This window comes from Andrographis paniculata, unplaced genomic scaffold (genome assembly GCF_009805555.1).
Source record: "Andrographis paniculata isolate CXL003 unplaced genomic scaffold, ASM980555v1 Contig60END, whole genome shotgun sequence".
In the NCBI taxonomy this organism is placed as follows: domain Eukaryota; kingdom Viridiplantae; phylum Streptophyta; class Magnoliopsida; order Lamiales; family Acanthaceae; genus Andrographis; species Andrographis paniculata.
The window spans coordinates 7,171,493-7,183,378 of NW_026137596.1; the positions used below are offsets into that span (position 1 = coordinate 7,171,493).

The 11,886-nt window shown below is 34.4% G+C and overlaps 1 protein-coding gene across 1 annotated transcript; it reads right to left on the reverse strand.

The window, feature by feature from the left end:
* Nucleotides 1–8,238: 8,238 nt before the first annotated feature.
* LOC127259837 (uncharacterized mitochondrial protein AtMg00860-like) lies at nt 8,239–9,120 on the reverse strand. The gene is made up of 2 exons (XM_051287452.1): nt 9,029–9,120; nt 8,239–8,767 (listed from the first exon to the last, which is right to left on the reverse strand). The coding sequence occupies exons 1-2, from the start codon at nt 9,118–9,120 to the stop codon at nt 8,239–8,241; spliced, it is 621 nt and encodes a 206-aa protein (XP_051143409.1).
* Between the last annotated feature and the right edge of the window lie 2,766 nt (nt 9,121–11,886).

An 11,886-nucleotide genomic window follows, 5' to 3' on the forward strand; every position in this document is an offset into this window, starting at 1 on the left:
TAAATAACTGAAATTATATTCAATGTAGTATAGTTATACATAACATATGTCTTACTATATAGAAGAATGTGCCATTTATTTTTATTATATAGGCTGAGACTTAATAGCAGGGGATTAGCATCTGGTCTATGTACATGTCAATTGTAGATTTTGTATCTGATTTCATTATTTAATGCTTTTTTTTAGTTTATTTTTCTCTTGAACATAAGTCGTCACATGTATTGTTAATAAATTATTCCTTAAATCATTTAAAGGGATGTGTCATTTATGCATGATTGCAATTTATTTGTTTATCCATGTATAGTCGTCACATGTATTGTTAATAAATTATTCCATAGATCAACTTAAAGGGATTGTTTATTTGCTAAATGAAATTTATGCTTGTGATTATTATATTTCTAATAATTACTAAGTATTTTTAAAATTGAAGACATTATATGGTTGGTAAATTAATGTGTTTAGTTGGTAGGTAATTAATAAATGAGTATAGTTGGCAAATAGATTGGTGAATTAAAGTATATTTGGTAGGTAACAGATAGGAAGTATTGGATGAATTAAATATTTTTCTTGAAAACCTAAATAAATTAGTTATGTTTGTCTATAAATAAAGAAGAAGATTCGAAAAGTTGTGAAAACAAATGAAAATATTACATATGAGGAAAATATTTCTAGTATTGGAGTGTAAGAGAAGTTGTTATAGACGGAGGTGCAATCCTATCAATAATGTTCTGAAGACGACTCATACAAATTTGTCATTTACAGGTTAATTTTGCATCTACTTTCCTTACTTAATATCTTTAATGAGTTTAAATGTCAATTGAATACAAACATATATTTTTTTTAATTGAGAAAATATTTAATCAATTTGTTAAAAGGTTATGGATATTTACGTAGTAGTATTGCTATACACTTGATATAGATACCCAACCCTAAAGTATCTAATAATGTCGTGTATTGACAATGACACTATTTTAAAACAATTTCTACTTCTTTTTAAATTACAAATTTGTATTTCTAAAGATAAAATGTCAGTAAGTTTTTATTTGTAACTTTTATTTTAAGTTAATATTTTCAAAATTTGAGGATTACATTATTTTATGCAGGAATAAATATGTCATCAAAAAAGAGTTCAAAGACACAAAATTGTGGTCTGTGAAGGGTCTAGCCGGACCAGCCTAGGCGGATCTAAACCAAACCGGTTTAACGGGGAGGCTCAGAACAAAATAGTTTTCCGCCCGTTTAATATTTGATTTGATATTTTGTAAGAGAAAAAAAAAATAGTTGGTGTGATTGTTTTGAAAAGTTGAATAGTACCAAAGTCTCCAAAATTGTAGTGTAAACAATTTTGTTTACAATATGCTTGGAGGTTATATGTGATGTAATTCTCAGGGTATTTTGGGTAGAGTTCTAAAGCTTCGATCACTTGCAATTAAGATCAGTTGCGACGTAAATAGTAGAGTCCCTATACAGAAAATAGATTTTTTTTTAATGTAATATTTTAAATTCAAAAATAAATATTAAATATAATATCATTTTCAAAATGTAAACTTGAATGAATAATATTTTACATGTATAATAGAATTACATCTTTGATGTGTCAAATCCATATTTGTGCCGAGCACGCTTCCTATTAAAATAGAATAATAATGAACCCCAACCATCAAAGTGCGAATGAAAACACCCTACCCTAATAAATATGCATATTATATTTATACTAACGTATACATTGTCAATATATATATACAAACATCCGGTTAAAACAATTTATTTGGGTTCGATACAAACATTATGAAAAATAAATATTTTATTAAAAAATAATAAAAGTAAAAATACTACCAAAAAATGTATGTTTTGCCTCGAAAAATTGGTTCGGAAAATGAACCGCTTCCGGACCTATTTTCCATTAGCCTCAGACATAGTCTCGGAAAAGGTCCCATGACTAATTTTTTGCGGCAATTTGTGTTGTCTCGGAATTTCCGAGGCTAATTCAGATAGTATCAAAATTTCTGAAGCAAGATGCTTCAGAAATTCCGAGGCTAGATAGTTTCGAAAATTCTGAGACTAATGAAAATTGATAAGGAAATTCCAAAGCAAGTTTAAAAATTTTCTATTAAAAAAAAATATATTATGCCAATAGCATTGAAAAATTCCAAAGAAAATTTTAATTTTTTTTTGAAAGAAATATATATATATAATATTCCATGGCCGCCGCCTGCCCAGCCAGAGCGCCGCCGCCACCATCGCCGGTGAAGATTCCGAAACCGCCCTGCCAATGCAGCTTGCGCCGCCGCCGCCACCATCGCCAGAGAAGATTCCGAAACCGCACTCGACTCTGCAGCTTCCTCCGCCACTTGCCGCCAGAGCGCCTCCGCCACCGTCACTGGAGAAAATTCCGAAACTGCCCCCGCTGCTGCAGCTTCCGCTGCCGCTGCCACCGTGCGGGAGAAGAAAGAAAAAAAAGAGGAGCACAGGCCACCGCCGCCGTGCCGGAGAAGAAGCCTCCGGTACCGCCACCAGTCCCCGGTGCCGCCGCCTGCCGGAGAAGAAGAAAAAGAAAAAGGAGGGCTCCGCCTCAGCCGCTGCTTCCGCTATCATTTTTGCGCCCGTCACCGTCACCGCTGCCAGAGAAGAAGAAAAAGAAATGGCTCCACCTCAATTATTTTTAATTATACTATATATTTATAAATGGGGAATTTTGATTATCACACTAAATAAAGAAATTTCTCAATTAAAAAAAATAAAACTAAAATACAAGACGATTGGTTTATCAAATATGATTAAACTATTCGGAATATAAAATTTGTTCATCAACTAAAAATCATGTTCATTATAAGAAAAAATCATTTTTGTAACAAAACTTTGTTGTTTCTAAATCTACTTTTTCCGTTACTAATGACATTAGAGACGGAATTAGGAACGGAATTACGTTAGCTACGTGAACTTTAGGGACGGAATTCCGTTACAAATATATTATTTTTTTTGTACTGCAATTGGATAAATTGGTTATAATTGACCTACACGCGTTCACAACCAACCTTTCATTACTTTGTCGATAGCTAAGGTACGATCATTAGCTATTTCCCTAATCGATTGAGAATCCTAGGTATGAGATGCGACAGCATTAAAGACTAGAAAGGTTCAATTCAATTTAACAAAATTCCTACGCAGATTTGTTCAAAATTGATTCTAATTCTTCCTAGAGTATTCTTCCTCTAGGTCGCTACATCAATTGGAAGATTATACAATTACGGGTATCAATCTCCAATACACCTATGAAATCTTAAATCAATACATCCCCAATAATCAATTTAAAATTCCTACACTCGTAAATTAGAAGAATTAGAAATACCCAACATCAATAAACACCAAATTCAACCAGAATCAAGTCTCGCAAATTCAATCACAAACATCAATTCACACCTAGGCTATAAATGAAATTACTCGCAACTCATAGAAATTGAAAACATGAAACAATTCAAAAAGTTCATCCTGCCTTCATTTCTTTAGAAATAGAAAAGGAAGAACAAGTCTAGAATAGAAGAATAATGCCCCGAAAAGTCGTCTGCACTGCTTCTCGAAGTTCTCTGCTATGCCGTGTTCTTGTTTCTCCCTTCTCTTTTTAAGAAATTGGTGTCGTGGTAGTGTGCTTCCTCTTCTCTTCTTCAATTGCAAATCATGTTTCTTAATTCTCATCCCATGATCCCCTTCGTAATTACATCCCCTTTGCAATTAAATCGCCTAACATTCTCTCAATTGCCAATTAACCCCGGAGGACTTCTTTGTAATTTCCACATTTTCCACATTGTGCTGCATGATCACGCCTAAAGTCTTCATGCGTTTTGTTTTGTCACTCAAATATGCCCAAAATTTGTTAAACTCTCTGAAACTTATTACACAGTAAAAACACACCATGAGGAGCACATAAACAAAATTTTTAATCGAAAAATTGTCCAAAATATAGCAAAATATTATCATACATAGCACATATCACGAGAAAAAAAGAAAAAAGAAAAAAGAGGAAGTCTCCTCCTCAGCCACTTTTGCCGCCGCCGCCTTCGCCACCGAGTGGTAGGTGGAGGGGAGGAGAAGATTGAGAGAGTAAATGGAATTAAAGAAGGGGAGGAGGAATTAATGAAGAAAAATAACTGTGGGGAATAATTAATTTGGGAGTAGGTGGTGGTATTTGTAGAGCTTTTTTTACAGATTTTATTATGTTTTTTATATTTTTTTTTTAAAAAAATTAATATTTGAATTTTTAAAAAATAAGAAAGTGTAGTTGAAGGGGGAAATTTATATTTGAATTTTTCTGTAATTTTTTAAGTTTTGAATTTGTTTTAAAGGAAAATTTTAATATTGAATTTTTTAAAAAATTATCGTAGGGTAGTTTAAGCCGAAAATTTCGTATTTGAATTTTTCTTAGGTTTTCTAAGTTTTGAATTTTATTTTAAAGAAATCATTTTACTATTGAAATTTTATAAAATTTGGTAAGGTAGTTTAGGGGGGTAATTTTATATTGGAATTTTTTTAGGGTATTTAAGTTTTGAATTTTATTTTAAAGAAAGAATTTAATATTGAAATTTTTTAAAATCAGTTTAGGAAAGTTTAGGCGGAAAATTTTATATTTTAATTTTTTTTAGGGTTTTAAAGTTTTTGAATTTTATTTTAAAGAAATGATTTTAATATTGAAATTTTATAAAATTACGGTAAGGTAGTTTAGGCTGTCAATTTTATATTTGAATTTTCTTAGGGTTTTTAAGTTTTGAATTTTATTTTAAAGAAAAACATTTAATATTGAAATTTTTTAAAATTAGTATAGGACAGTTTAGACGAAAAAAATTATATTTGAATTTTTTTTAGGGTTTTTAAGTTTTAAATATATTTTAAAGAAAGAATTTTAATATTGAAAAGTTTTAAAATTAGGGTAGGGTAATTTAGGCTGGAAATTTTATATTTGATTTTTTTTTTTAAGTTTTGAGAAAAAAAATTTGAGAAAAATTTAGGCGGGTGAATAAAAATTGTTTGATAGGTTTGGAAAATTCCGAAACTAATTAAAATAGATTTGGAAGTTTCAAGACTAATAATGGTTCGGAATTTCCAAGACTAATAAAGATTCAGATGTTATTGTTTATTAATTATGAAATATATAGTTTAAAATAATTAATTTTTTTTTAATTTTTTTAAAAAAAATTGCTTAGGCCAACCCCACTTGACTCTTATTTTTGTATTTTGTTTGTTGTTTGATTGGCATTTTTTGGATCATACTCACTTTTGTCTATTCTAATTAAATGTAACTTAAAAAAAGGATTACTTGGTACGACGTAATGAAAGCACCGAGTTATATCGTATACCGTTTTGAAACTTTCGTTATATGAAAAAATATACCGACATTGTACCGAAAAGTCAGTATGCTAAAAATTTGGTAGCAAATATGTATATCGTACCGTAATAATAATTCGGTATACCGAAAATATCACTATATATTGTTTCGAAATATCAAAATTTTAAAAATAATTTTATAATTTAGAAAAAATAAAAATAATAACTTTTGTACCAATATACCGAATTTATTTACTTACATATTGATATATCGAATACCAAAATATCAACATAATATATGGTTATTTCGTTGTATACCGAATTTCTGGTATTTTGAGATACATCGATAATGTCAATTGATACGGCATCAAAATCTTTTTATACAATATCATACCGTATTAAGATTTTAAGTATACCGAAAGTTTGAATTTTTTAATATTTTTTCGGTATCATATGCATCATATTTCGGAAATTTGATATTTTTTTTTACCTTCAATTAAAATAAATTATTGAAACAATTTTGAGTAAAAAATCTTTATGTGTTCATCCGACAACAAAACTTCTCACACGTTTCACAATTAATATTATAAAAAATATAATATAACACGCGTTCACATAATATATAATACTCCGACTGTTCGGCTCTAACCGACATATTTACTTTTTGCGTGTTGATCTTTCAATATTAATTATTATAATACTAATATAATAATATTTGTATAATAAATTATATAAATATATGAATATTTTTAATATTGAATACAATAACCAAAAAATAAATATAACCGTTAGAGTTAGAGGAAAAGAGTATATATTCTACACACTTATAAACAAATCAATAATTCAACATAAAATATTATTATTTATTTTATAGACACACTTTCTAGCTACCTAACATAAAAATGCTTCAAACTAAAAAAAAATAAACAAATACACCTTAAATAGATAATTTTAATTAGTTAAAAATTAATTGTTATTAGATTTTTTTTATTTTGTCTTTTATAGAAAGTGATATAATTGGGTGAGACCTCTAAAAAGGGAAAGTTAGACATAATTTGGTGGGACGGGAGATTATTATTTTTATAGTATATATACATATATTTTAAAAAATAACTAAAAATAATATAATAAAATAAAAACGAGGGGTCTCCTAATGCCCCTTCTCTTGATCTTGATCGGCCTCTACTTCAATGTATTTTAAAAAACGTAAATAGTAATTTATTTGGATGATGAGAGAATGTAGTTAATGTAATACTAATTAAATAAATATTGAATGAATGATAATAATTAAACATTGAAATTTTAATTTTTCCAAATTTAGTAGTAAGCTAAATTTAAGAGACGAACAAAAAAAAAAGTAAAAATAAATTTAACGGATAAATGAAGTGATAAGACAGGGTGATCTCCCACAACCTTCTTTAGTTGCGATACATGAAAGATAGGATGTATGCGGCTCGAATTTGGTAGGGCAAGCTGATACGCAGTTGGTCCAACACGTGCTTCTATAATAAAAGGGCTGTGGAATTTCGCGGAGAGTTTACGATGAGATTGCTTTTCCAAGGAAGTCTGCTTATATGGGCACATTTTAAGGAACACCCGATCCCCTATCTCAAAACTCACATTGCGTCGAGAACGATTAGCATACTTTACCATTTGTGCCTGTGTCTCCCTTAGATTCTCCTTCAACCGGCATAATAATTCATTGCGACTTTGCAAAGTTTCTGACACTTCTGCCACCTGGCACTTCCCTGGTAATGTTCGTTGTATGGAAGGTGGAGGGCGTCCATACACTACCTCAAAAGTTGACACCTAGCCGTTGTCTGATAAGAAGTGTTATACCAGTACTCTACCCCAAGGCAGCCACTTTTTTGGTTGCTCGCATGTAAAAGAATGCAGGTATGTCTCTAACACCCTGTTCAGCACCTCCATTCGCCCATCGGTTTCAGGATGATAAACGGAGCTATATTTCAGCTGAGTGCCGGACAACTTGAACAATTCTCTCCAAAAGAAACTAACAAATGTTGGATCCCGATCATTAATGATGGACCTCGGGATACAATGAAGTCGGACAATCTTGCGAACAAATGCTTCAGCCACTCCATGTGCGGTAATCGGTGGTTTCAATGCCACAAAATGCCCATATTTTGATAACCTATCTACCACCACTGAGGTAAATGTATGTCCTCGCGACTTGCGTAAACAAGTAATAAAATCCATTGCGACATCTTCCCACGCTAGGTTGGGAATGGGTAGGGGCTGCAACAGCCCCGCATGTGACATGGCTTCATATTTCGATTTTTGGCAGACTAAACATTTAGCCACATATTCTCGCACTCATCGGATCATCCCTTTCCAATACACATTGTGGGTTAGACGGCGATAGGTTCGAAGGGCTCCCGAGTGGCCGCCTTCGGGTGTGTCGTGAAACTCATGCAGTAGCTTTGTAATCAACTCTGAATTAGATGCTAATACTAACCTGCCTTTAAAAAATAGTCGTCCTTCCCGTAGTTCAAATCCCTTGCGACTGTTTGGGTCCTCATGTAACTCTTTCACAATGTTCTGAATGTATTCGTCGTCGTGCTGCTCTTCCAAAACATCATGTATTTCAGCCCACACTGGTCCGCTAATAGCCGCCAACATACCATCGCTCCCACGTCTCGTTAAGGCATCGACAACCTAATTGGTGCGTCCAGGCTTATATTCGATTGTGAAGTCGTACCCCATCAACTTTGCTACACAAATCTGTAGTGAAGGGGTTACAATCTTCTGTGACAAAAGATGTTTGTGGTTGTTGTTATCGGTGCGAACTGTAAAGCGACAGCCCATCAGATAAGGTCTCCAATGTTGTACTGCAAGAACTAATCCCATCAATTCACGCTCGTAAGCAGACTTGGTAAGGGTTCGATCAGCCAAGGATTTACTTTAATAAGCAATAGGACGATCTTCTTGCATTAAGACTGCACTCACTCTCGTGCCCGATGCATCACATTCGATAACAAAGTGGCTCCGCCAATTTGGCATGCCCAACACCGGCGCTTCTGTGAGTGCCCTCTTGAGGGAGGTAAAGGCGGCCTCCGCCTCGTTCGTCCATTCAAATACCGTGGCTGCTTCCTTCTTCAGCAAACTGGTGAGTGGTTTCGCAATTATACAATAATTCTTGATGAATCCCCGGTAATAGCCTGTCAAGCCCAAGAACCCACGCACCTCCCGCACAGACCGTGGCCGAGGCCAGTCCACCACTGCATTAACTTTTGTTGGATCCATCTTCACGCCTGCTGCTGATATGACGTGACCCAGATATTCGTCCTGGAGGCAGCCAAAGGAACACTTCTTTTTGTTAGCCTTGAACTGATTTTGTTGCAGTACCCTTAGGACTTGTTCCAGGTGCCCCTGATGTTCTGTTAAGTTTCGGTTATAGATTAAGATAACATCAAAGAACACAAGAACAAACCTGCGTAGGAAGGGCCAAAATAAGTCATTCATAGTAGACTGAAAAGTCGTTGGGGAGTTTGTAAGCCTGAAGGGCGGACCGACACAGGGCTTGTTCTGGATGTCAATTTGATAATGGTCTGTATGGCGCCGAGGCGGTAGGCCCTCAAGCTCTCCAAATATCTCATCGAATTGCAAGTCACATGGAATTTTTGGCCACACGGTTGGAAATTGTTTAGCGTTTCCTAATGCAGTACAAAAGGCGAAAAAGAAGGGTGGTTACCTCTTTCTGATCGGGCGGACATGAAAATAGACATCGATCCTTCTTTCATAAATGCAGTAGGATTTTATCCCAGGAGGAGGCAGCAATCGCATGCGTCACAAGGAGGAAAATATCAGAAAAATTCAGCATTGCGCAGGCCGTTTATCGAGTATGTAGGGAGGGCGCATCATCCCCCATATCGAAATCCTACATGGGACAGATTATCATCATCAAATATTTTCGCTAAAGTAAGCTTCAAGAAGGATGGAAAAATTTGGCGAATTTCATCGGTATGACAAGTTGTGATCACTCTACCTTCAACTCAGAAACCTCAAAAAATTCCAGTAGATGGCAGCTGGGCTGTTAATCAAGCTCCGAAAAAATATCAGCAATTATCTCAATCTCAAAAGAGGCATTGACAATGTCGATATCAAGCAGCAAGGTTAGCAAACGAGCTAGGACCGAACCAAAACTTTAGAACATCAACAACAGCCATTGCACCTGAAAAGGTAATCCACGAAGAAGTGTATGGACAATATTTAAGTAAGACGAAAATTGAATATTCAGACAAGACGTCCACCGAGCAGCATGGTCAGCCCAAAGTTTTTGGACGACGACAAAATAACCAAAAAGAGTGGAGACCGAAGTAGCAAGGTAGCAGTGTGCGAGCTGCTACAAATGACATCGACCCTCAGCTTGACGTCAACTTTTCTCAGGAGGACAACTTTTGTGTTCGGCTCAGAGGAGTTGAGGAGCAGCATTTCTCAGGAGGACAACTTTTCTGAAGTGAGTTTTGATGTCATTGTTTCAGGTAAGATTTTAACCGTGCACTTTGATTGCAAAGAAATTTTGCGATAAATGCTATCAGTTTTTTACTCGGCGAATTTGCCGCTCCTCATGATCAACCCCAATTGTTAGAATGAGATATTTGGTTGGAAAATGACAGCCCTGTTATGTGGATAATTGAGGAAAATGCAGACGAAGATTCTCATTCAGAGTCCATAATTTTTCGGAAACCGACGGAAAGTGAATCGCGCCATTTAAAACCATTATTCCTCATCGTAATGCTAGACGGACGTTGAATCAACAAGGTACTGGTAGATGGTGGGACATCAGTTAATTTAAAGACATTATCAACATTGCAGAAGATTGGGAAGAATCGCAACGACTTGGTACCAATTGGAATGCGCACCACCGTTTTAACCAGCAACGCGCACAAAGCCGCCGGCGTCGTGGTGACAGAAGTGGCTGTAGGATCTAGAAAAGATGCAATGGCTTTCTTTTTTGTTGAAGGAAAGCCTACTTACTCAGTGATCCTTGGACTAGATTGGATTCATACTTCTCAATCCGTTCCGTCAACTTTGCACCAGTGCATAATGTTTTGGAAAGGAGATTGCATCGAGGTCATTGAAGCAAAATCTGATCCATTGACGGAAATACACTCGTTAGAAGCAATTTTCGACTCCTCAGAAGTATATCCTTTATCTATGATATTCCAAGGAGCTAAATTGTGGGACGAGTACAACTTCACGACAAGAAGGTTTGAAGTTCAATCTAAGGCCAAATAACGGCCCGAGAATGAGAAGATTTATGATAGGATCGATTCTTTCAAATGGTCCAAACATCTTTCCCTGGTGATAAGGCAGAAATATATGATATAGAGGAGGATCAGTTTCTATTACCCAGACTTTGATGAAGCGGAAGACGACGAACAGTACCGTAGCCCGTGATAGCCATAAATCGCATGCGTTAAATATTTATATTATTTGCGATATTTGGTTGATTTTGATTAGGTTTTACCTGATTTGGATATATATTATTTATTTATGATTTGTATGAGAAAAATAATAAAATTTATATAATTAGTGGGAAAAGAGAACAAAAAGGTCCAAAGCCCAATTGTTACAAAATTAGGGAAAATATAAAGGAAAGAAAGAAGGGAGAGACGCCATTTCATGCCACTTGCCGAGGAGAACACCGTGCAAAAAAGTTTCAGGGAGAAACCGTGCAAGGGCAAGAAGGAGAAAGATTCTTCCAAAAAGATTTCCAGTTCTATCCCTACCGACATCATTCTCAAGCGATGTTTCTCTTTGCTTCCTTTTCCTTTGTTCTTCCTCCTATGATTAGAGAGTAGTTTACTTTTCTAGTCTAGGAGTGGAAAACAACTTGGTATTGATTTGAGAGATTAGACTTGTTTTGATTTATGATATTTCTTTGGTTCCTAAGTATTTATGTGGTTTCTGATTTTTTTGAGTTATAATCTTTTATTTGGTTGGGTATTGTGGCCAGGTATTTCAATTGGATTAAGGATTAATTGCTAAACTAAATTAGGCGTCCGTAATTGCATTTTAATTTGATTCAACTAGCAACTAGTGACATACACCATTAGCAAATCACGGAATCAATTTAAACAATTTCGCATAGTTAATTGTTAAATTGAATTAGGCTCTTCTAGTTCGCAAGGCGGTGAGGCTAGTAAATTCCTTATGGCGTCACTAGGTTTCTAGTCTAACTAGGGAAGGAGTTGACGTGCGTACCTAGATTGTCAAGAAATTAAGGAAGACTTGGTTATTAGGCGTGTGTCGTTAATTATAACGAATTCATTTAGAAACCAATAAATTTAAATATTTATCGATGATCAAATCCACTACCCAAGTTGTCAATTTCATTCCTAGACTGGAAGCTTGTTTTTATTGAATTTATTTTTTAGTCGTAGAGTTTTTAGTTTGTTATTTTATTTTTATTTCCTACTTAAAAAATCCTCGCTTTTATTATATTTATAAATAAAAAAATCGAAAATAAAACATTTTTAATTCCCTGATGAGACGACCCTACTTCATCTATACTACGTTATTTTTATTGCAGAAGTATGTTTATTT